The sequence below is a fragment of the Notolabrus celidotus genome, chromosome 18, assembly GCF_009762535.1.
Source record: "Notolabrus celidotus isolate fNotCel1 chromosome 18, fNotCel1.pri, whole genome shotgun sequence".
NCBI lineage: Eukaryota > Metazoa > Chordata > Actinopteri > Labriformes > Labridae > Notolabrus > Notolabrus celidotus.
In genome coordinates this window covers 11,221,392-11,247,446 of record NC_048289.1, presented here as the reverse complement: position 1 = coordinate 11,247,446, position 26,055 = coordinate 11,221,392, and the positions used below count along the sequence as shown (strand labels likewise).

The window sequence follows — 26,055 nt, the reverse complement described above, 5'->3', positions numbered from 1 at the left end:
GGCATATTTTGACGTAGAAGAAAACTTGGGAGGAGTTTTTAGCTGGTTATGAAACAAACTGAAATTGTACTGAAAAGGGAGGTGTCCAGGCTTTTTCAACTGGAGCAACTGGATACCACCAGGCCCAGGGGTGGTATAAAATATAAGCTTTTTTACACCATGCGCACATTGCTTGTGACTTGTTCACTTTAGTTCTATTTTATGTTCATATGTCCATGTGTGTATGTGTTCCTGTTGGCGCCTCTTGGTCAGGTCATATTTGTAAATGAGAACTGGTTCTCAAACATTTTACCTGGTAAAATAAAGGTCTAATAATAAGCGCATGCACACAAATTGGCTACAATTCATAACTTTTCTTTCAATAATAAAAATAAACAACAAAGTGGCATCATATAGATCTGCTTAATTCTTAAGGACTTGCTGTATGCACAGTGAGTTATGCATTTGAAGGGTCAAAGTAAGCAGCAACCGATTTTTAGTTAAAAATGATTTCTTGCACATTTGTAAGAAATGATCAGCAAAGAGATCACTTCCCCTGTGGACAGGGGGCGCCAAAATTGACATGAACCCAAAGCTCCTCACAGGAGCTTTAATAACACTATAATGATGCGAACTCTGGAGTTAAAGGGTGAACATTGAGACTCAGAGAAGAAGTGCAGCTTCTGGTTCTGATTGTTGCAATGGGGTTAAGTGCCTTGTTAACTAGTAACTGTTACAGTGGCTCATCAGGGCCATAGCATTTGATTTGTTCCATTTGTTGTTATGCATCTGGCTATTATAGTTCACAATATCTCCTACCTCAGCTCTCCCTCTCTGACCCCCCTCAAACTCTTCTTAGAAACTTAGCACATTGAAAACTTTTGCTGTATTGTGACAGTAGAATGTAACTTCTCTGTCTTTGTCTCCATCCTGCAGGATTCTGGACTTCCGTCGTGTTCCTCCTGTAGCCGGCAGGCTAGTCAACATGACGAAAGAGATCCGAGATGTCACACGAGACAAAAAGCTCTGGCGGACTTTTTTCATTTCACCAGGTACGAAATGAAAAAGAGCAGAGATATTGCTTTTCTGAGACACATCTTGAGAGAAAAAACTTCCACCAACACACCATGAGATTGACTTTGCTACATCCACAGAATTCATAAAAAGCTGCACAATCCCATTTCTGCTTTTTCAGTTCCAGTTATTTGCACCCCAAAACTATTGAACACACATTGTTCAGCCTCTAAGTTGTGATGATAGAAGAAAGAAAGTGACATTAGCGTCGTTTTCCACATTTTTTGTGCTCAAAGCAGTGCAAAATTGAAGTTTCCATCTTAATAATGTCATGCAAAGCTAGTTCTATGCTCTGAATAAATACATGATTCATTTGCATAGGATTAGTATTATCAGGGGACTTTAGCTTACGCCAAAGAATGACAGTTAATTAGCGATGCAACCTTTAAATTTTATAGGATTCAAATTACTGACAGCCTCAGCAATTAATACAAGTCAGTGAATGTCTCCAGGTAGTTTTAATCTGTGGAAAATTGGGTCTGCAGTTTGTGTGGTTTGCATTTCAAAAGGGCAGAAAAAGGGAAAAAGGTATGTTCAAAACTCTTTCACACCAAGCAGTAAATAGATGGTGTTTGTCTTTTTCACTTCTCAGCCAACAACGTGTGTTTCTACGGAGAGTGCTCCTACTACTGCTCCACTGAACACGCTCTGTGCGGTAAGCCGGACCAGATCGAAGGATCCCTGGCTGCATTCCTCCCAGACCTGGCCCTTGCCAAACGCAAGACCTGGAGGAACCCGTGGAGACGCTCCTACCACAAACGGAAGAAGGCTGAGTAAGAGATCGATTCCTGCACTCATACACGGCTGTGTTCACAGACTGAAGCTGACACTGAGAGATTCACTGTAGAGTGGCACTAACTCATGAAAGCTAAGACACGCATGACTTAGTTTCCCAATATCAACTTGCACATAATTTGGATCAAACATGGCAGATTTGGTTAAAAAAATAAGACACATAAGTTCAAATAAATTAACAGATATGTATATTTTTTGTGTGCGTAACTCAGATGGGAGGTGGACCCAGATTACTGCGAGGAAGTCAAACAAACTCCTCCATATGACAGCGGGACACGACTGCTGGACATCATGGACATGACCATCTTTGACTTCCTCATGGGTGAGTGAAACACACTGAACAGACAGATCGTACAGCACTGTTTCACATGACAATTATGGACAGAATGTTGTAAACTGTACATGCACAAGTGGTGAATGTATAATGGATAAGAATATAACCAACTAATAAGATACAGCACCTCAGTTATACTCAATGGGTGTCCAGTATTTTAATTAATTGCCTAATTGTGTCTTTAGCCACCACATATCCAACCTGCAAACATTTCAGATGCATCATTTTATATCTATGAAGCATGCCATGTCAGCTCAACTGATGCTGGAGCAGGGGCAGATTCAAGGGGTAGCCAAGGGTGACATTGGCCCCCCTCTAATTAGCCACCCTGGATGTCACACAAAAATCCTTAATAATAAAAGCCTCTTACACATTGGAAAGGAGTCCCAGCATCACTATGCCTTTGTACTTACACATTGCACCTCGAGACTGCGTAATATTAGTGTCCAAGTATGTGATCACGCATCGCACTACAGGGTTGTAGGAGCATGACATGAGTATTTACCAATGCCTTAGATCGAAACCAAACCAGAATGACACTGGGTTACACTAAACAGCCAGGGCTGTGTGCTTTCTTATGTACCTAAATGAGATTATCCACTGAGATTTTGACAAACAGCTATCTTGACAATTCCGATACATTTTAAAAAACTTTTTAAAGATTTTTCTTTTTTTTTTTTAAACTTTCTTTCAGAATTCTGAGACAATTATTTAATTGGTTCAGAAAAACAGAAGTGTAAATATTTCATGTGTATCATGTGTGCATTGCAGTTACTTTTTCCTTTTACCACTGTCACCTTGCTGAATTGTCACTCCCATTCCTCAACAGGAAACATGGACCGGCACCATTATGAGACGTTTGAAAAGTTTGGAAATGAGACTTTCATTATCCATCTGGACAACGGTAGAGGGTGAGCCACTGAGCTGTAGATAAAAAGATGAAGTACATAAGCAACGCAGGAATAAACAGTCAATTCATCAGAGGAAACATCTTCATTGACTGTGTTTTTTGCACAACAGTGTAGAATTGATAAACTGTATATGTCACCATAATAAGCTCGTGTTCATTTGGTGTTTGCACTGGCCAATACACTTACTTTTTATTATAGTGGGCAATAGACGTCTGTGGGGATCATGAATTCATATATAACAGTAAAAAAAATCTGTTGTTTAGGAACAGCTCATTATAGTGCAAATGTATGCCCATTATAATGAAAGCACAGAAGCTAAATTAAATAACTCAGCAGAAATACAAAACAACAATCACCCTTATCAAGAACTTGTCCAAAATCATTTGCAGACAAAAGCTTAATGCACAGCAGCATATTCAAACACCAGCTTTCTTCTTTGAAATAATCCATGCTTCTTTGTTTCCCTCAGCTTTGGAAAGCACTCTCACGACGAGTTGTCTATTCTGGTACCACTGAGTCAGTGCTGCAGGTAAGAGCAATGTGCTGGTGACTAGCTTGTAAGGCAGGCGGGGTTCATTTGTCCTTTCTGTGAAAAATATTAGTGATTAGTTGGCTATTCCCATTATCAGTGCTGCAGAGCTTATGGGTGGATCTGACTCTCCTGCCTCTCTTTCTGCAGGGTAAGGAAGTCGACCCACTTGCGTGTGCAGCTGCTGGCTAAGGAAGAATACAAGCTGTCCATGCTCATGGCAGAGTCCCTGGTGAGGGACCGCCTCAGTCCCATCCTCATTCAGCCACACCTGGATGCTATGGACCGTCGACTACGCCAGGTATGCAGATTTTTCGCCTCTGGACAGAGCGAAATGTTTCCTTTTTCAAGTCAAAGTTAAGCTAACCAGCTGCTGGCTAAGCTCCTACTTAGCCCACAAACAAGAGAGTGGCATCAATATATTATCTGAACTCTTGCCAAGGGGGTTAATTAGTACATTACTCCATTATCGAACATTCCCTCTAACATTGAGTGTCTTTTCAAGTATTTTGACCTTACTTTCAGGGGCGCATCCAGAGTGTGGCCAAGGGTGGCATGGGTCCTTTTAAAATCAGTCGGCCACACCATCAAATATTTTCTGTTACGGAATTTGCTTGGTGGGATCATAGACTGTATAAAAAATATGGACGTAGTATCCGTGATGTCACCCATCTGTTTCTGAAGCGCTGTTTTGAGACCAAACGTCGGCAGCAGCCATATTGCTTCTGTCGAGCCAGTGTGACATAAAGAGGCGGAGTTTGAGCCTCCTAACCAACAGCTGCAGCGTTCCCACAGGCAGCTGTGCCTCTCATTGGAAGACTCGTAATCTCAATATCTTCGAAATTGCTGCGTTAGAAAAAAATTCACCCCCCTCACAGTGAGAGCACATCGAGAAATGAGCTATCCAGACTACACTCGTCTTTTGTACCAGGCTGTAAACATGTTTATTTCTGCTGTAAAGATCGGCTTTTTCCCATTCATGTGTATGTGACTTCCTGTACTTCCGGAGCCAGCCTCAAGCAGATCCTCAATGAACTGCAGTTTTTAGCACTTCCGCATTGGACTCATATTTTTATACCAGAGGTTGCCGCTTGGGTGGGATGCATGATTTAAATTTAAATGGTCTTATTGGGCTATGTTGCAAAGGCTGCAAATAGATTTTGTGCCATTTTGATTAGGGATAGACCAATTATTGGCCGGGCCGATTATCAACGTCAATAATCGGCATTTTGATGCATATCGGCATCAGCCTTTTTTAAAAATCCGAAGGCCGATAAGAGATCAATTTAAAACTGGGTTATTTTGGCTCTGATGTAGCCGCACCACCAGGTAACTCCAAGTAGAGCATACACCTAAACTGAAGTGAGTGCTCGGGTCGAAATCTTTCAAAATTTGCTGAATCACAAGGCAGAAATGACACCGTCTGCAGAAACCGTAGCCTAGCTTGTGTTCCATTTCTCCCTGCAGTTTCTCACGATGAGCTGAGCAGCATCCGTCGTGGCCCCTACAATTAATAGTGATTTAAAACTCATACAACCCCACTTAAAAAAACTGAGATACCCCCATAAAACAAAGATAAGTGAAAGATTAACATTTCAGTTATATTTAAATTTTGGAAAACGTTATTTACTGTAGAAAACTTTCTGGAGCTATTTATTTGTTTAAGTTTTCTTTGAACTTTATAAGACATGCTGCTGAGCCTGGGAGCTCCCTACACTTTTTGTTAGAATTTTAAAACAAAGATGTCTACTGTCTAAGATAAAAAAAACCTTTAACATGTTGCAAATCTTAAAAGCTGTTTAATAAACATATGCTGAAATGCATTTAAATGAAGTTAAGTTTTGGAGTTTGTATTATTCAAAAATTTGACACCAATATTTTCCTGCAAATGAATATCGGCTCCAAATATCGGTTATCGGCCTCCTTGACTACTAATAATCGGTATCATTATCAGCCCTGAAAGAACCATATCAGTCTTTCTCTAATTTTGATGTTGAATATTTGTTTTTTGTTTCCTGTTTTTTTTTTTTATTTTTTTTTTTTTCATTTTTCTTCAATCACACTCTCACTCTTGTTATGTTCTATTTTTCTGTATTAGGTGCTACATGTTCTGTCAGAATGCATTGAAAAAGAGGGCTACAGTTACGTCGTGGAGGACGACTTACAGGGACCCCAGGGGACAGACCAAGCCCACAGCAGCCCACGACATAGGTAGCTGTCTTGGGGTGCTGGCAGCTTAAAAAGACTGATTTCTGGAGACAGAAGATTGGATTGAGCAGCTTCAGTCCTTCTCTCTTAACTGATCTGGCATCCTGTAACTCAGATGAGCTTCATCTGTGCATTATTTCTCAGAGGGCTCTTAGATTATTTTTGCTGAACTTACAAGGCAGTTGCTGCCTGAGGTGAACTTATGCTGCGTGGGAGTGGACAACTGCTGGATAGGACTGTTTGGATCTGGGGCCAGGTCAAGAGAGAGACTGATCCCCCGCTGCGCACATCACCAAGACTCCTTAAAATATCCAGCCCCTGACTGTAGTGTAGGATAGAAACACCCACCGACCCACCACAGCACCACCAAACCATGAAAGTCTTGCAAGAGACGCCTTCTCTCTGTCTCGTTCAGGACCCTTGTTTTTGAATTCAGTGAATTCTGAGGGACTTATAAAGAACTTCCTGACCCTCCTCCCTCTCTCCCCCTCCCTCTTCACAAGCTGAATTATGTGTTTCTATGTATTGTTGGTAATGCAAGTGTGTTCGGAGGAGAAGGTGGAGGTTCCTGTTGTCTTAATGATCAAAAAGTTGTTTTATGATTTGCTGAAAAACGTTTTATTGCAAAGTGTCTTTTTTTTATTATTTTATTTCTGCAGAGCTGATTCTATCGTTGATTTCAGAGGGGGAGATATTTGACTGGAGTGCAGGTTAACTCCTGGATTTGTCCTTTAATTTTTGCCCATAAATGTTACTTGTACTTGAGAGAGTATTTATTAAAATTCATATTTATTTGTTTGAAATGAATTCTAACCAGTAACATCACATTTTCTGTTAGAATGGACCTTTGAATTTACATTACAGTTGCACACTTCCTCATTTGTCCACAAGAGGGCAAACTGAGCATGTGCAACAGCATCTGCCAGTAAATTTAATCCCCAATCAGGCATACAATATGGCTTTAAAATAGGTTTATGGTATTCAAATGAGTCTCCACATGTGTTTACAAATAAAATCAAGTTCTTATTTCTAACAATGCAACAGATTTAAGGTACCAAAAGCCAAATGTGACACTCATAGTTTTATATTTCTGTTTTGTTGTAATATATTTGATGTCCAGATGTTGCTGTTGTGGAGAGACTATTTTTCAGGATGTACATTTCATTCAAAACCAACAGCTGATAGCAGAACTGTTGGTGTCTGGCTGAAAGTTAATATATTCAGTAGGAAAATCTAGTGCCTGTGCAATGATAGAAATACTTGAATGTCTGGTTTCATAGCAGAAAGGGTTCAACTCCTCTTGGGTACGAGTCATAGATAAGAAAAAGAGGTCTACATACTATGTGTGTGTGTGCATGTGTGTGTGTGTGTGTGTGTGTGTTTGCATTGGTACGTGAGTGTGTGTGTGTGTGTACGTGTGCTGACGCCCTCTGTTCCATAAGCATTTTATTACAGAGCCTGAGTTTTCATTGTCCTGTCAGGTCAGTTCGGTGTGTGTGGAAGTGTATGCGTGTGTGTGTGTATGTGTGCGTGTGCGTCTGTGTGTGTGTGTGTGTGTGTGTGTGTGTGTGTGTGTGGATCCATGGAGAACCTTTCGGGGGTGTGATGTTGAAGTGAAAATGCTTCTTTTTTATTCAACTCATGGTTTCTGTGGATTTTTTTCACTTATTTGCATCATGGTAAAAGTGCAATAAAACAAAATAAGCAGAACTTTGGAGTGTTTCTGATTTCTTCTGTAGTAAATGCTTTGCTATGCTGCTTTTTAATTTTTATGTTGTGTTATCATTATATCATTTAAGTGGCCTACCTCTATCACAGCAAGTCAAGGTTAATTTCATTTGGTTGCTCAAGACCACAAGTCTCAACTGACATTGGAAGTTTAGTACTCTTTACATGAACAACACTTTAAAGACAAATCCCCTCCAACCTCTCATAGCAGAAGAAAACATTAGAAGTAGTACAGGGAGGAGGGATACCTCTCTAAAGACGGACAGATATGCAACATAAGCTGTGAATAGCAGAGGTGTCAAGTAACAAAGTACAAATACTTTGTTAAGTTACTTAACTAGAAATTTTGGGTATCTATACTTTACTGGAGTAATTACTCCTATTTCATTTCGGCTTGTTTTCATTCCGGCTTGTCATCTTTAAAAAAAAAACACATTTATGTGCATTTACATTCCAATAAAGGCTATTGATAACATGCCTGTGAAGTTTGACTTTTTGCACCATTAAAATACTTATAGGCAACAAGTCATCATATCTTCCGCTCCATGAAACATGTTAGTGCTCAGTAGACAACAAATATGGTTCTTTAATGTATTTGCATTGAACAAAAATGCTTTCATTTTCAATGGGCATAAATGTGGCTGAAACAAATATCCCAACATTAACATATTAATAAAACATTATAGTCATTATGGCCTTCAGAAACATGTTTTTTGGGGAGGTGGGGTAGTGCACTATAGGCTCCTGTGGCGCAGCCTAAGCTTTTGTCCTTAAGTCATTTTTTCCCCTTACATTACTTTACTTTTATACTTTCAGTAGTTTTGAAACCAGTACTTTTACACTTTTACTTGAGTAAAAAGTTTGAGTTGATACTTCATCGTCTACAGAAGTCTTTTTAAACCCTAGTATCTATACTTCTACTTGAGTAATGAATGTGAATACTTTGGACACCTCTGGTGAAAAGACTAGAGAAACATTTGTTTGAAATTAATTATCACCAGTTACATCAGGTTTTCTATCAAAATGAACCCTTGGACTCACTTAACAGTGGTGCATTACTTCATTTGTCCACAAGAGAGCAAACTGAGCATGTGCAAAAGCAGCTGCCAGAAAAGTGAATCCTATTTTAAAGCATCAATCATATATAGATGCAGGGAAACATAAATTATTGAGCCGGCTTAAGGAATGGTTGTTTTACATTTTTTTTTCGGACTATTCTGCCAGTATGGGGAGACAGGATAGTGGATAAGATAAGAAATCAGGAAGAGAGAGTGGACATAGGGTAAAAAGGGCCACAGATCTAAATTGAACCCGGGTAGTGGTGGGGCATGGACTGTAGTCCTACATTGTGCAAATGATTTAACTTCTGAGATAAACCTTTACCCCTGAAGTGATTTTATTTCAAAGGAGTAAAAAATAAAAATGAAACAACAGAAAAATGGAAATTCCCTGATCACAAATATAGCGGCTGCAACAGTTATGTGTCGCACCTGAAACTGCAAGCTTGCAAAGTTTGAAAACGTTTTCATTCAACTTAATCAAAGGAAGGAGACTTGTTCCTGTGACTTGTAAATTGACTGACAACTTTTTAAATTGGTGGAGTAAACCTTTAAAGTGACACTACAACTGTTTTGACCTTTTTAAACTCGAGCAGAGATCAGCTGGAGACATTTGAAAGTTCATGTTTTGCTCATCAACAGTATGTCATTATTATGTGGATGACAATAATGGTAATACCATATCTAGAGAACTCTCTAAATCTTACAATATATATATAATATATTATACATATAGAATAATATAATCACAATTTGAGTCATAGTCTACAAACTGTTGTAAATAGACAAAACATCCAGAGATGACTGTTTATCAGGGGCCTTATGTCCCAAAGGTGTTTTGTTTTTTAAAAATGGATGGCGAAATCGGTCTTAGCAAGGGCCCAAAATGTTGAAATTAAAAAAAAGTTCCTCTGTTGTGAAGAAAAGCAGCAGGTTACAGCCATCAGTGCTGATCAAATTGTAAAACCCAGTGAGTCAGAATAAGAACTATTGGTTCAAAATGAACACTCAGGTGTGCACAGGCCTGCTCTGGCTGCAGAGGAAAACGGCCCTCAGTCTCAGCTCTGTGCATGAGCATGTTTACAGTTCCCACTGCACTGTTGTGTTTTGATAACCTTTCCTCACCGAACACCCCCCGGAAAAGCTTCTTGGTTGGTTTACATAAATGCATACACACACACACTCACACACATACACATATGCATGCAGACGGAGCTCTGAGTGGAGGAAGTTGAGTCCAAGACAACCATCAGAGGGACGGAGAGTGACCAGAGAAGTGCAGGCTGTAATCACTGCAGCAGCCGCAGACAGAGGAAGCCTGGTCATGGGAGTGAAGCAGGAGGTGCTTATCTGATCTCAGCTCAGACCAACCTGGTGCACTCACCTCCTCCTCTCCTCCTTTTGTCTACAATTTCAGTCTGTTAACCACTTTGTATGAATCAGTCAGTGTGCTCTGATCTGGGTTAAGTTAACCCTGACAAATCCTGCCAGTTGACACTATTATGTAAATGCAGAAAGCAAAAGACTACACAGATTAATCCAAGAACATAGTGTTAGGTGTTCATGTAAGAAATGTGAACAAAGATTCTTTAACTTGGGAAGAGGTAGGAAATATATTGTGTAAACAAGCTTTAGTAAAAGTCAGGTCATGCATTACAATATAACTTGAGAAACAGTAGGTGCAAAATATTACCTACTATAAGTGTTACATCATCATAAGGCCAGGGCCAGACCTCAGGATATTTTTCACCTCCTTATTTTCAGCAGTATTTCTAGTAAGCCCATACCCAGGAAAGTCATTGGTCTCAGGGGTTCAAGAACCCCATTTTTTAAATAAAGCCAGAAATGTATTGATACATTTTGCATTTTAAGTCACATACACATTGGCTCTGAAGGGTAAAACACATTATTATTATTATTATTCTTATTATTATTATTCTTATGATTATTATTATTATTATTATTATTATTATTATTATTATTTTATTTAAACAGGAAATGCTCATTGAGATTAAAAAGCTCTTTTCCAAGAGAGTCCTGGCCAAGATAGGCAGCAGCACAGTTACAAAGTTACAAATAGACAATACACAAATAGCACATACAACAGCTACACAATACCTCCAGAAAAACAGTGACATTTAAAGAAAACATCTGCAGACAGATGCATCAGCTTCCAAGTCGTTTAAGGTCCGCTTAAAAGCATTCAAAGTTTTCCGACCACAAAGTTTCAGATCCTTTTGTAAGTTATTCCCGATCAGCAAACCTGAAGGCCTTTTTTCCATGGAACAGATAGTAATAAGAGATCCTGAGATCGAAGATTACGAGATCCTGAGCTCTTTTGTGTAATGTAGGTGAGGAGGTAAGAGGGAAGTAGACTTAAGATGAATTTCTAGATTAAAAGATGCCAATGTTTTTGCCTGCGTGATGACAGGGAAGACAATCCTACTATCGAGGACAGCATTCAGTTGTGAGTCATAGTTTTAAAATTGGTGATAAACCTCAAGGCTCCATGGTACACGGTATCCAGCATGTGCAAGCTTTGAGCAGAGGCGTGCATATATAAGACATCACCGTAATCCAGCGCAGACATTTCACAAACAACAACAACAATCTTACAAGTACCACCTTATTTCTTATTTCTGCGCCTTCATCATTGCCTTTTCTCCTTGTTATGGGGATTTTCATGGCTTTACTGATGCCATTGCTTTTGTCCTGCCTCTTCCTTCCTCTTACCTCTTACCATTCCTCCTTCCACTGTCTCTGTCGACAGCCTCAAACTTGTACTGTCCCTGCCTCAACTTTGTACTTTCCCTCCACTGGACTTGAAGCCAGAACCATCAGACTCAAAGGCAGCAGCCCTGTCCATCACACTACAGAGCTTCTTGATAGTGCATGCTTTTTTTCCTGGTCTTTTCATTCTATTATTTTGTTGTAGTCGTTAAAAAGCATAGTACAACCACTCTGTGTGGGAAGTGTTTCATTTCCATCTCACATTGGAATCCGATAGTGGGATCTGAACCCAGAAACATCAGATGGAAAGGTAGCAGGCCTGTCCTTAACACCACAAGGCTGCTTCAATGAGCTTTCTTTCCTCTGTGTTTTCATTCCGTGATTTGGATATTGTACTTCAAAAGCACAGTTCGAACTATAGTGTGGGGAGAGTGTATATTTCCATCTCCAATGGACATAGCACTGAAAGCACACAGAACCAAACACTTCACCACAGACCTGTCTGGCAGTGCTTATCTTTTAGGTGTTTTCATTTTAACATTTTATTGGGCTACTTAAAGAAATTAATCGTACATCAACACATCAAAACAATCTCATCAACATTTATAAAAAGGTGAGAAAATCGATAAAACATGTGCCCCCTGCCCCTGACTGCAGTAAATACAACGTAAACCCACGCTATCGTTCTTAAAAAATGTCACCTCAAAGAACATGCAGAATGTGCTCAATGGCTATGAGCCTGCATCCACGCACCCTCCCTCACAGCACTGACTTTATTACTTTAAAAACAGAGCTGTGTATGAATGTAAAGAGAAATAGACAAAATTCATTCAGACAAACACAAGAGACAAACGGGAGAAAAGTGATATCAGAAGATACATTCCTGTAGAACTCAAAGATCTTGACTTGCACGTAATGGTAAGTTCAGTGTTGATCTTTGAGCTGCTTCGTTAGCCTTATCAGAAATAAAGAGAGAATTATTTCAATGCCTCTGTGTCGGCCATTACAGCTCCTAGAGGCCTCTCCTGCAGCAGCAGGGCCACACACAGAGGCCCTGCAGACCTCAGGCTGTTTTCTGGCCTCTGTCGCCCCACAGGAGACCTCCAATTGCCCCTTTAAGATCCCTTCAAAATACACATCCCCCTGTTTCATAGACACGGAAACAATTTATGGCCATTATAGAGCATTATAGATAGCATCTCTAAAACTTCCCGTTGTTGACTAAACGTCTGCCAGAGTAGAGACACACACACACACACACACACACACACACACACACACACACACACACACACACACACACACACACACACACACAAAACCAAATAGTTAACAGAGAGAAAAAGAAAACAAAGATGCAAAGGATGTTGTTTGTTGGTTTGGGGTTGGCTGTTTTGAGTACAGTTAGAGAGATTAGGCTATAAAAAGAAGCAAAATAAAACATGAAGGCCGACTACAAGTTTAGCGGACCACCCAGAATCATATAGATGGGTGAGCAGAGGCATTTGTCTAGCACACTCACTCAGGCTGCTACTGCTCGTCGTCTGCCAGTACTCCACCACCAGTGAGTCCAAGTTAAAGAGGATGCTCGATTCTAAACTTTAAAGTCTGTCTGCTGGTGATGAGAAGATAGCCTCAGTATTTCAGAGAGAGGAGTTGTTTCTTATTACAGCCTTTTGAGCTTGAGAGAGAGCTGTATTAACTCTGATTAAGGACCTTTGATGATGTCACTTGAGTTAGCAGAATAAGGGCTGAAGACTATTTGAAGAAAAATTTAATAAAACAGTGTAATGGGTTGGAGTTGGGCAAAAGTGAACGACCACAAATCTGTAGGTTGAGGGTGTTTGCTGCACGTTACATCAGCCACTACAAGCATTATACTACAAATCTTGTGCAAAAATGTGTCCCTATTTTTAAGGCTCCATATCTAACTATTTTGTCATGTTTTATCTGAAGTTAACTTTTAAATAACAAAAACCATCCCATTATAGTTAGACCTCTTAATTGTTCATTCACCGAGCAGCAGATCCTGAAAGAGCCTTAAATCAGATTTAAAGTGGAACCCATGTTAGCTCAAAAAAATAATCAACAACTAGCCTCTGATATTATCACTAATAATGCTGTACAATGGCTTTGCATTGTGTTAAGTACTTTCAACACAAAGACTATCTCATTGTTTCATGTCGCGGATTGTCCTGTATTGACTATTTTGTTTCATGTCATGTGTATTGTATCTTATTGTATCATAGCGTATCATATCATATATCATATCTCATACTGATGTATCATATGTGGAGTGTTGTATCGCATTGTATTGACTTGTGCATATTCTATTGTTGTGTATTGTTTTGTATTGTGTCGTGCCCTTGTCGTGTCCTGTCGTGTCTTGACTTGTCTTGTCTTTTTGTTTGGTGTCGGCTCCTGTCCTGTCCTGTCCTGTCCTGTCCTGTCCTGTCCTGTCCTGTCTTGTCCTGTCCTGTCCTGTCCTGTCCTGTCTTGTCCTGTCTTGTCTTGTCTTGTCTTGTCTTGTCTTGTCTTGTCTTGTCCTGTCTTGTCTTGTCTTGTCTTGTCCTGTCCTGTCTTGTCTTGTCTTGTCCTGTCCTGTCTTGTCCTGTCCTGTCCTGTCCTGTCTTGTCCTGTCCTGTCCTGTCTTGTCCTGTCCTGTCTTGTCCTGTCCTGTCCTGTCCTGTCCTGTCCTGTCTTGTCCTGTCCTGTCTTGTCCTGTCCTGTCCTGTCCTGTCCTGTCTTGTCCTGTCTTGTCCTGTCTTGTCTTGTCTTGTCTTGTCTTGTCTTGTCTTGTCCTGTCCTGTCTTGTCTTGTCCTGTCCTGTCTTGTCTTGTCCTGTCCTGTCTTGTCCTGTCCTGTCCTGTCCTGTCTTGTCCTGTCCTGTCCTGTCTTGTCCTGTCCTGTCTTGTCATGTCTTCTCTTTTCGTTTTATTGTGTGTAATCTATTGTCTTCTGATTGTATCTTATTATATTGCATCTTAGTGTATCAAATTATAAAGTATTGTATCATATTTCTTTTTATTGTATCATGTTAAATCCTGTCCTTTCGAATATGGTTGTATTGTATCAAATTGTATCGTATTGTTTTGTGTTGTATCATATTTTTTCATATTGTATCAATTTGTCTTTCATTTTATCATGTCGTATTGCATTCCATTACATCATTAGGTAAATATAATATGATCATTACAATAATGGATTCAATGATGTTTCCTCTGTACCCATTGTGTTAAATTAAGTTCTGTTACAAAACTTTTCATCTGTTATTTTACTGTAATGAGGGTAATGAATTGTTTCACATCACATGGTACAATATGGTATCTCACTGTATCATATCAGAGACTATGACGTTTTGGTATATTGAATCACAAGGTTCTGTCATGTTTAGTATTGTATCATTGTGTGTTATATCAAACTGTAATGTACTGTATCATTCTATATTGTACTGTATTGTATCATATTGTATCCTATTATATTCTATTACATCATGTTCTGTCATTCCTTCTCATATCATATCCTGCATGCACATTTTGCAGCATTACCATACTACACTACACCTTCTGCTTTTTTCATCATCACTGATTGTTTTGAAAATTCTAGTGTTCTTGTAAAATTTTCCACAAACTTTTTTGTCCCTCAGTCTGCTCTATCTGAGTGTGATAACATCATATTTAAAAGTACATTGCTAAATCAGATCAATAATCTTTAAAAGAGTCTGCTTGATTTAGCAAGGTCTGTGGTGACCCAAGAAGCTTTCATTCGTACTAAACAAAGGCCAACAGACCCTATAGCCCAGCGTTGGTGAATGCTGTTAAAAATATAAACATCAAAAAGGAACCAAGTATCCTGCTCAGTGTAAAGGCTATTGTCTGAAGCCTGGGGCAGTTTTTGAAATCTAAATTCTGCTGTCGCTGCACTTGAGCATTTCCTGTTTGTGCGATTTTTCACTTCACACTACAGTGGGAGGACAATCTAAACTTATCTCACAGCTGTCTGTCTGGTTGGACTATTTTAGAATATAGTTTTAAATTCAAAATATAGCCTTAAAGAGAAAACAAAAACAAGGCTTGTAAAGAAATAAAATAACACATGAATACATATTTAAGGCAAATATTTAGCCTAAGAAAAGTTTCTTTCTGGATGAATACCTTTTTTTTTGTATCCTGTGTTGACTGCTGAAGCCTTCATATATGTGTCTGTTTAAAGCGTTTCATATTTGGAAAAAAAAACATTGATTAATGTTGCATTGTCTGCACTCACTAAAAAAAGTGTAATTGATAAACTACTACTAGTTTTTGTTTTAATATCCTAGAAAATATCTGTACCAAGTGGATAAATTTAAGTAAAAGTCTAAGCTTGTAAATCTGAAATTCCGTAAGATGAGACAAAGAGAAAAAAAGAAGAGTTAAAAGACCTCAGAGATGCGGTCCTGAGTGTTTAGACCAACAACCATTCCTGGAGAGCAGCTGGGACAGAGAGAAGAAGAAGGAGGAGGAGGAAGAGGAGTGTGTGTGTGTGTGTGTGTGTGTGTGTGTGTGTGTGTGTGTGTGTGTGTGTGTGTGTGTGTGTGTGTGTGTGTGTATGTGTGTGTGTGAGGGGGGTCTGAGGCAGCCGTCACTAGCAGAGCTTACAGAGTCAGCAGGCTGAGCAGAACAGAGGATGGTGGGTGAGCAGAGCAGCAGGACTGGGTGTTAGGGTCTCAGGGTGTCAGGGTGTCAGGGTGCTGCAAGGCCAAGGTCAGGAGAGTCACACACTGTGAATCAAATGCCGACTCCTGCAGGTGTAAACATGTTCGATAACTCTCACTACCCCTTCAACTGTTTTAACTACGATGGAGACGGATACCCTTCATCCAGCACGGACGAGGAGAAGAAGATGTGCAGACCTGCTTACAGGTGAGGATCAATCCAACTTGTGATTCTAGTTTTTCTCTAAGTGACAATAATAACCTATTTAACACTTTACCACGACCTAAACATTTTATACATCCTAAAAACTCATGTACAGAGTTTTTTTTTTATTGTTTTGCTGATGTTTGACCTGAAATATCTTTTTTTTTAGATCTTACTGTTCAAAGTAAATTTTTTCTTTTTGTCCCACATTAATTTAGCCTCCTTTTTCTATCATGACGGCCTAAATGAGAAAAAAAGTATAGCTTTGTTCAGCCTTTATTCATAGTTTTTAAAACATATTAGGCCTACTTGTGAAACATTATCTTGTTATAGAATATGTATGATGATTATATCTGTGGTGTAGCTTAAAGTTATATTTGAGTATTAAAATAATGTATTTCTTTGATGCGCTGGTAGTGATTATCTTTTAATGTCAAATAGATTTTTGTTTTAACTTTAAAAAGTATTAAATTATGGCTTACATTTTTTTGTCACATTTACAAAATTATATGAAATCTAAACAATTTATTTTAAAAAGCCAAAAATCACAATTTTATAAGAGTACACATGGTGTTCAATAAGAGTTAGATTTTGTGAATGTTGATGATAATACCTGTGTGGATTATTATTGTTGAGTACCTACTGTCAAACAGCGGGCATTGAACCTCCCACTGTTATTTTGACCGTAGCGTTTATGTCTTACTCTAAACTTTTCAGTATATTACTTCTGCAGAAGCAACTATTTTACAATTACTAAGTATATGTTCAAATTAAAATCTCCTGTTTCATTCTAAGTAAGTTAACAGTAACGTTGAGTCTGACTGATACAAAATCAATCATTTTTATTTATTTGAGATTCTTGAAGAGTCTCCATTTTAAAATAACTCCAAACAGCAATGAATAAATTCTCCTCAAATATTGTTGGGTTTACCTAAATTCAGAGCTGCAAAAACTTAAATAGATTGCTTTTCCATATTTTCTGCATCTGTGATTTGCGTGATTTTGGTGCAGCGCAAACCACTCCAAATCATACAGAAGCCCATTTTGACTCAAATCAATACATTTTTTTAAAGCACTGACAAACACTGGCAGCACACCAAACTGTACACTGATTGTCTCTTTGTGTCTGTCTTTACATGTTTGACATTAAATCTAACTTTATTTGTACATTTTTCAAGTTTACTAGATTAAGTCTAGTTTGTTTCTACAAAGGAGAGGGTGACATGCATTGGGCGGCTGTGGCTCAGTGGTAGAATCGGTTGTCTCTTAATAGGAAGTTAAATGGTTCGATCCCAGCTCCTGCTGTCACATGCTGTAGTGTCCAAAGGCATACTGAATCCCCAATTTCTCCCCGTGGCATAGCTGGCAGTTTTTTTGAATATGTATGAATGGAACTAGTTGATACTGATGGTTCCCGCCCTCCCTGCTATCGCATCCTCTGCTGGCAGTTTATGACTGTGGTGTGAATGGGTACCTGTGAGGAGTGTAAAAGCACTTTGAGTGGTTGGAAAAACTGGAAAAACATTTTGTAAGCACAAGTGTGTTAGGTTCATTAAGGATAAGAATAAAGAAAATACTCAATTTGTTTTAGGAATATTGGCAAATGTTGATTGATTGTTACTTATTTAACACACACTGACACACTGATGCAACTAATGAGTGAAATAAGCCAGTATCATGTTAGGGTGTATACACAGAGGTTTTCTCTTTCGCTCTGCTGGATGCAAAAGCAAATGCTTACAGTGAAACAAAGGGCAGAAATGTATTTACAGCTAAACAAAGATGAAACTGAAAATATTGTTTCTGGTTTATATCCATTTCATCATCCTTCCCTCTTCAGCACAGTTTGCATGTCAGGACCCTGGGTGTCAAAACTGATGCAAATTTAAACTTCCAGCATCACATCACAGCTGTTACAAAGACAGCTTTCTACTACTCCAAAGAACATTTCCAAACTGAGCAGTTTCATTTCCCAATCTGACTCTGAGAACTAGTTCATGCACTCATCTCCAGCAGATTAGACGACCGTAAAGTCCCAAAAAGTCAGTTCATGACCTTCAGCTCATCCAAAACGTTACCACTAGACCGCTTACAGAGGTCGAAAGAGCAGAGCATATTAAACAAAGCTCCTCTTGGCTTCCGGTCCGGCACAGTGCTGAATTAAAAACATTGCTTCTAGTCTACAAAGCTCTGAACCGTAAAGCACCTCAATATCTCTATGACCTGCTCACTGACAATATCCACCAGGTGTGGGCCTCCTGAATGTAAAACAGGTGAAAGTGTTTTAGTCACTATGGGGCTGTTTTGTGAAACAAGCTGCTTGCTGATCTGGGGTCTGTGGAAACTTTAAGTTATTTTAAGAGCAGCCTTAACACACTGCTTTTCTCTCATGCCTTTAGTACTTATGTGTGTGTATGTTGTAAGAACTGGTGCAAGGTCATTTTTTAAATGTACAATAACTTTATTTCTGAAATATAAATATCATTTTTTAATTTTTTTTGTTTTTCTTTATTTCTTTTATCCCCTGTGTACATTTGTTCACAATGATCTACACAAATAACATAAGATTGAATTGAACTAAATGTACTGGCTACACAATTGCAAATTAAAAAGGACATACTTAAAAAAGATAGGGACCAGTATCTGTATCTAGCTGAAAAAACAATCTTTGTATTTAAGTATTCACTTGATTTTCGCGGAGGCAAAGATGAACACAGGACTATATAAAATATTTTACTTGTACTCCATTATTATACTTTTTTGTTTAAATTAAAAGGTTTCACCTTGTCTAATAAGATAATAACCTTTGTTTCAAGGTTTTTAAATTTTTAATGCATTATAATGACAGTAATAAACGTAGTTAAAAAAAAACAAGAGAGTAGCCTAGCTGTACTGTTAATAGGTTTTGTCATATTACAGGATTTATCATGTTCGAGCTTTACTCAACTTGTGTAGCGTTAATTAATGTGTATCTGTACTTCTGTGTGTGTGTGTGTGTGTGTGTGTGTGTGTGTGTGTGTGTGTGTGTGTGTGTCAGCTACATAGCTCTGATAGCCATGGCGATCCAGCAGAGCCCTGATCAGCGGGTCACTCTGTCAGGAATCTACGAGTTCATCATGAAGAGATTTCCTTATTATCGCTCCAACCAGAGAGCCTGGCAGAACTCGATCCGACACAACCTGTCTCTCAACAGCTGCTTCATCAAGGTGTGACAACACTATCCAGACCATATAGCCACATCATAGAATATCTGCTGGTTTTACATATTGTATAATCTTACTCAGTTTTTTTTTCTTAAGTGTTCAACCATGCTTTCCTGTCATGACTCACATTTGATAAATCTTCTCAGTGGTTAAAAAGTTGGAGAAAAACTATGACTTTTTCTGCAGTCAGTCACCTGAGGTTATTGTGTGTTTTGTTCCTCAGGTTCCTCGGACAGAGGGCAATGAGAAGGGAAAAGGAAACTTCTGGACTTTTGCCACCGGCTGTGAATCTATGCTCGACCTCTTCGAAAATGGAAACTTCAGGCGTCGCAGGCGCAGGAGGAACATGAAGATTGGTTTCCGAGATTCAGGAGAAACACATTTCCACCCTTTGGAGAGTCGAACCAATCAGCACGCACCCACCGCTCGAGGCCCCGAATCCGACTCCTCTCTCTGCCCTTTGACCCCTGACAGGCCCAGGCCGGGCCCAAAGCAGAACCAGCTTAACCTGAACCCTACCCAGCCCGGGAAACCCGAGTCTGAGATCAAGTTTAGCATTGACTACATCCTGTCCACTCCGGATCCACCACTGACAGGGTTCAGATCCTCACACAGCACCGTTCACATGGCAACTACAGGACCACCAGTACACGTTCTGGAGCCCCAGCACCTGAACCTGCACTTCTGGACTCTGTGAGAGGAGAAGAAGACAGAGATGAGACTTATTATCCTTAATGGTCTGTGTCAAAACCTGGGAGGGACTGTGAGGAAGTCCAGAGATTGGAGGAATTTAACTGACTTGAAAATATAAACAAAGAACAAAGTGTACAGGTACAGTATGTGTGACTGACTTTACATAAAACACCCGAATGTGAACCATACAGAACAAGACAGTAAGAAAAAAAATCTCCGTAATTCCATTACACTGTTTGTGCAGAGTTCAGTGCTGACATAGACTAGATTAACAGTGCTCTCTACATGTTCTGTATATTCAGAGTAAAAGTAAAATGTGTTTGAAAGTTCTTTAAAAGTCTGACATACTCCAAATTATTAAAAGTTGAGCTGCTTTTCTTCATAAAAAGGAGAATTTCCTTCAGAATCATGTTGTTTTCTCTTGTTGCCTGTCATTCTTTAAACCGGATATTTCAGCCAGTTAAACTTAAAAACATCACGTGACACCCCGAGCCTCTTAGTGCGTTACATTTACCAAAGTCCGACGTCAGAGCTGGGAATGACATCGGTTTTGAGTCGCCCGTGTTCCAGTTATGAGCTGAAACATCTCAGAAAATATTTTAGCCATTAGCTCTTGTTATGGTTAGCATTGTTAGCTAAAACAAGACAATGACAACACAGTGTGATAATAAGTTGATGAAAGCAACATGACAACATTTCGACAGATAGAACTTGCACAATACCATCAGTGTGTTGGTTTGATGACACAGAACAAGACTGAGTTGCAAACAAACACTTTTTTCCATGAATGAATTATGACTTCAGGGGGGCGTCCCGGGTGACGTACATAAAAACTGTTCATTTAATAATCTAGGATGTGCCAATGTATTGGTTGAACATAGGTATTGGACACTGTTCTGACACTGGTGTTTATCCACATCTTATCTTTATCCCATTAGCTTGATGATAGAAAGCTCAACGCTGATTCAGATCATTTTTATTATTGGGCTTCTTCATGCTGGGGTCTTGTCTCACCCTGTTGGGCTTCTATTTGGCATAACCACTGACCAACAATACATTACACCTTACGTATTGTATAGTAAATACTGTATACAGCAACATGGAATCTCCTTTTAAAGCTCCTGTGTGGAACTTTCTCCTTGTCTTGATTTTGGCACCCCCTGTGGACAAAGTGATACATCTTATAACTCTGCTGATCTTGTTCTTTATATGTGCAAATTGTGTGTTCTGACAAAAGTCTCATCCTGTTTCTTTTTAACAGTTAAATGTATTATCCATCATCAGTATTGGAAAACTTAAAAAAAAAGGTTTCTCTTCAGCGTCATGTAAATTGCCTCGTCTTACACCTTCCCCCTTGTAGCTTTTACAGACACTAAAAATCACGAAATACAGATTGTCAATTTTTTTGTTAACGATCTTGTTTTTTTTTTACATTTTTTTAAAAAGTTAAAAAAAAAAACAACCTCCTTACAGGAGCTTTAAGATTTAAGATTTGTTCCTTCTTTTCTCAAGATCCTCAGCCTCCCACAAGTATTTCAGGCTTTATTCAGCTGAAAAACTTTTTTGTTTTTGGTGCAGTTCATGATGGGAGAACAGCATCCTTTACAGGACAATTGAAAATTTGGCTATTTTCAAATAACAGTTTAAATCAAAAATTCACCTTGCCGTTATGTACATAAAGAAATAATTACAAGATTAAATTAAATAGTCAAATTAATAAATCAAATTAAATTAATTAATCTCCTCAGCCCTCCACATACTTTATCCAAAAAATGCTTCATATTTTGTGAATATGAAATCTGGGAAACGGTAACTGTGAAGTCTAACAGAGAGACTTGAATGTAACACATCCATTGCTTTATTTGCTCCCACTTGTGCTTTTACTTACGATGACAAATCTGCTGTGGCAAAGAACCTGTTTTGACTGAACTCCATCACTTCAAACCCACCTTCTGCCCACATTTAGCTAATTTCTTTATTGACCTTTTGAAAATCCTGATTGACTGACACTTAAATTTTAATCCCGTCACTCCTTATTACAACATTTTGTATTCACACACTTAAAAAAGGCTGCAGTGTTGCTAACATTTCCTGCCTGTACACGGGAGATCAATCATGGTGTGTAGCTGTGCTGTTGAAGGGACATTTTTCAATTTAACCTTTATATTATGTCTTGACTACATCAGAGGAGGCTTTCAACACACTTAACATGAGTGGCATTTAATATAGCATAACACTTACAAGGTGAGGCCGAGATGTGACCCTATTTAAATACAAGAGGCCCCTGCCTGAGCCTGAACAAACGCCCCTCCCCCAAAACAAACTCACACACACATACACAGATATAATTAAACACACCTTATGCCTCCTTTGCAAATGCCCCTCATCGATTTTGTGGGTTTTTAACATTCATATGTGAACTGCCCCCCAGCTAACGGCGGCAGCAGCACAAACGTTTATGGATCAGCAAGTTTCCATTAACAAAGTTGTTGATGTTGAATAGCGAGGGGCCGTCGCCATGATGCCGCGGATATATTTGGGTAAATTAACTTAGCATAAAGTGCTCCGAGGCGACCAGGTTCTTTTGAGGCGGCTAAACAGAAAGCAAAGGCATCAGGCCCGAAAAGTCAACGCGCTGATTGTGTTGTGAGTGAATATATGAAAGTGTAGCTACTGGCACAGTGTCCCAATGAATGGCCTCTATTAAATAAATGTTTCCTTTTGGTTTCATTCCCACTTAATCCTTCTAACAGTTGTTTATAATCACTCATGCAATAATAATAAACTCATGCACATTTCTACAAGTGGGGAGATGCGTTTCTGAAACAATGTGAAATGAGCAGCTCAGGGGCAGGAAACAGCAGTCTGGCAGGTAAAGAGAAAATTGGGAAAGCGTTGATCTGCAACGTTAATATAAAGTAAATCATAAACACAAACGGGTAATTTAGTCTGGAGAGCTTGTTTAGGCTGTGGTGAGGATTATTGTGATGAAGACAAATGTTAATTTATGACTACATTCCCTGGTCTTAACCATTTCCCTGAGCTGCTCGGACTACATCAGAAACACACTGAAATCAGCACATACTAATGAAGATCAGTGAAATACCCTGAGGACTTTGACATACACACGTCTCTGCCCTCTGACATTTTCAAGCATGTGCAGAGCTGCTGCAGGTACAGCACTTTAAGGCTGGAATATGCTTTTATTTTTAAATGGCTTCAAGTGTGTGTCAGTAATGAGAAAATCAACCCAGCACGTCAATCAATGGCAGTCAAGAGAAATGTTTACACTTGGATTGTCCCTGCCAGGGATACGTTGCAAGAAGCTGACTGAAGGCTTTTATTTCCCAGGTAGAAAAATGGAAAATAGGCAGTTTAATAAAGAAAGGGTCTGACATTCAAATGAAAATATAAATCAGAAACCTGCTAGACATGTGTTTGAATGTGTCAGCTCTTGTTTGATGAACATTTAAGGGCGACTGTGGCTCAGTGGTAGAGTATGTAGCCTCTTGATCGGAAGGCTGGAGGTCTGATCCTAGGTCCTGCTGCCCGTGGTGGCTGTGGTTGGTGAGTGAATGGGATTAGATAATACTGATGGGCTCTTTACATAGCATCCTCTGACCTCAGTGTGTGGATGTGACATGATTGCTTTACATGGTTGATGCAAGACTAGAGAAAGGGATATGCAAATACAATCTATTTACTATAACTACTTACCATTTGACCTGTGGGAGTCTTTCAGAGGAGGAATATTTCTCACACTAGAGGGTCAAGATTTGAGTCTTTGATCCCAACTTTGGTACCAAATACAGCAAAAAAAACCCCACCAAAATACTAGACAATACAAACATATACATATAATGTATGTATAACATTACCTTACACAAGTAGGAATAGGCAAGGCAAGGCAAGTTTATCTTTAAAGAACAATTCATACAAAGAGCAATTCATAGTGCTTTGCAGCGTTAAAAACAAAAACCAGAACAGTAACAATCAACAAAAACATACAGCAAACACCTCAAACATTAAAATTGTATATGCGGCCAGTTATGTTTGATCTACTCTCTCTCTCTCTCTCTCTCTCTCTCTCTGTAATTATGTAACTTAACGTAGTAAACAGTGTTGGGTCTTGTTGTTTATTTAAATTAGGAGGGATTATTCTGAACAATCAGCCCCCTTCATATATAATATGATAAGCATTAGAAAAAAATCATTACCCCTACCCCCTAACCACACACTCACTCACACACAAAATGATATATCATGTTTGCCCCAACATTTAAGGTAATGTGAAATGATGATTGTTGACTAATTTTGATAAATTTACAAACTTCTGTTTCATTGATACTTCAAGTCTTTAAAATGTCTTTGTCTCTGCCTACAAGTAGCCTATGTGCTGAGTAAAAATATTGTCTTTTCTTGATAATGGCAAACAAAATGTGGTAAAGGGTCAGATGAAAAAAAAAAGCCTTGTGGCTAGCTCAGGTACATTTATATTTCTCTGAATGTTAAATAATTTACATGGTCGCTTTTCAGCTAACTAACTAACTAAGAAAGAAAGAAAGAAAGAAAGAAAGAAAGAAAGAAAGAAAAATATTTTATTTGTAATTGTATAAAGCAGTAAAGTATGACTGGAGTGACTAGTTTACTTTTGTGCAATTAGAAGAAAGAAACAAATAAACTTCATCATGATTCAGAGTATGAAATCTATGACGCATACTGTCAGGCAGCACAGACACAGATCATACAATGAAAAAGGGATCTTATTTTGTTTTATTTCAATAAACTACAGGGTTGTGAAATTTCAATGGCAGATACAGGGTGTCCACATGATTGTAGCAACTCACTCACACCTGCCTGCGAGTAAGAAAGAGAGAAAAGAGAGGCTCGGCTGATCGCTCTGATCAAAAAACAAGCCTGAAAAGAAAACAAGCCTCAACATCCTGATCTTACTGTGAAAAAGTGCCAATTTTCAAAATTTAGATAAAGCTTCCAGGTTCTGGACCTCAGCGGTACCTAAGTTGATTATAGCTTTTGTGATGAAGACACAAGTATACTTATATGTGACACCTCATGTGTCTACAAGCCAAAGATCCATGGTCGCACAACTAACACCTGGTAGTCTTCCTCTGTCCACTGAGGTTGGTCTACAAACTATGATGACCCTGACCACAAGAGAGTTATTGAGAAATAAAATTTTGTGTTGGCCAGATTTGAGCCTGGAAAAGAAGATGAGACAGTCTGTTTAAGATTTGTTTATTATGTTTTCATTTTCCTGTTGTTCTATGACAATGACTAGGCGCACGATGCACCTGGACCTTTTAGATTCCCGGTGTCATGTTAGTTCATGCAGGCTTGGCATGTACATGTAAGTATGACACAATAATAAAATTGCACTTTAAAGCCTCTTTAATGCAAAATGATGCTGACAAAAATGTTATCCATACACTTAATACAGAGGGCAGTATGAGAGTGGGTTTGTTGAAGTCTTGAGCTGTTTTATGACCAAGTTCTGTGTTGCAGAGCAGATCCATTGCACTGTGAGAGCATGACATGCAATGCAACTACAATGCACAACAGCTCTGGCCTACATTCCCAAACCACATGTAGGGTACAATTCGTACAAAGTTATCGTCCAGGAGTGCACATTCTTGCAATTTTGACTGTGGCATTTTAAAACTTTATATGTGATATATCTCTCTTATTAGCTTTATTTATGGTTTAACTTGTGGGATAACAATCAACCAGGTTCTTCTTCATTTGATTTGATCTTTGATGTGTGTGGGATCAGTCCAGCCAGCAGAGTGTGCTAACTGAGAGCATGTGTTGTCTTGGGTGAAAAGGAGGCTCCTCTTTCGTGAACCAGTTCTGGAGAATCCAAGAACCTTTTACAGAGACTTTGACCTCTGAAACAG

The 26,055-nt window shown here is 38.9% G+C and overlaps 2 protein-coding genes across 3 annotated transcripts in view; both read left to right on the top strand.

The window, feature by feature from the left end:
* fam20cb (FAM20C golgi associated secretory pathway kinase b) overlaps nt 1-6,633 on the top strand; it is a 74,869-nt gene extending 68,236 nt beyond the window's left edge. Inside the window, exons 5-11 of the mRNA XM_034707285.1 lie at nt 916-1,031; nt 1,646-1,826; nt 2,061-2,170; nt 3,012-3,093; nt 3,563-3,622; nt 3,773-3,923; nt 5,721-6,633. Of these exons, the coding sequence (XP_034563176.1) occupies nt 916-1,031; nt 1,646-1,826; nt 2,061-2,170; nt 3,012-3,093; nt 3,563-3,622; nt 3,773-3,923; nt 5,721-5,837 (817 nt within the window). The 3' untranslated portion in view covers nt 5,838-6,633. The remainder of the gene's footprint in view (nt 1-915; nt 1,032-1,645; nt 1,827-2,060; nt 2,171-3,011; nt 3,094-3,562; nt 3,623-3,772; nt 3,924-5,720) is intronic.
* A 9,367-nt stretch (nt 6,634-16,000) lies between these two features.
* foxl3 (forkhead box L3) lies at nt 16,001-20,487 on the top strand. Of its 2 annotated transcripts, none has more exons than XM_034708534.1 (3): nt 16,001-16,247; nt 19,282-19,450; nt 19,671-20,487. In XM_034708534.1, exons 1-3 carry the CDS (start codon nt 16,117-16,119, stop codon nt 20,142-20,144), a joined length of 774 nt encoding a protein of 257 aa, XP_034564425.1. In that variant the 5' UTR covers nt 16,001-16,116; the 3' UTR covers nt 20,145-20,487. The 2 variants fall into 2 exon arrangements, with proteins under 2 accessions (XP_034564425.1, XP_034564426.1); XM_034708535.1 differs by lacking the exon at nt 16,001-16,247 and adding an exon at nt 18,486-18,517.
* Nucleotides 20,488-26,055: the final 5,568 nt, after the last annotated feature.

What these genes read in the sequence shown, in the direction of transcription:
- foxl3 (XM_034708534.1), top strand. Translation starts at nt 16,117, where the DNA reads ATGCCGACTCCTGCAGGTGTAAACATGTTCGATAACTCTCACTACCCC. An exon ending in ATGTGCAGACCTGCTTACAG is followed by an intron (nt 16,248 to 19,281) that starts GTGAGGATCAAT and finishes TGTGTGTGTCAG; the next exon opens with CTACATAGCTCTGATAGCCA. An exon ending in TCAACAGCTGCTTCATCAAG is followed by an intron (nt 19,451 to 19,670) that starts GTGTGACAACAC and finishes TTTGTTCCTCAG; the next exon opens with GTTCCTCGGACAGAGGGCAA.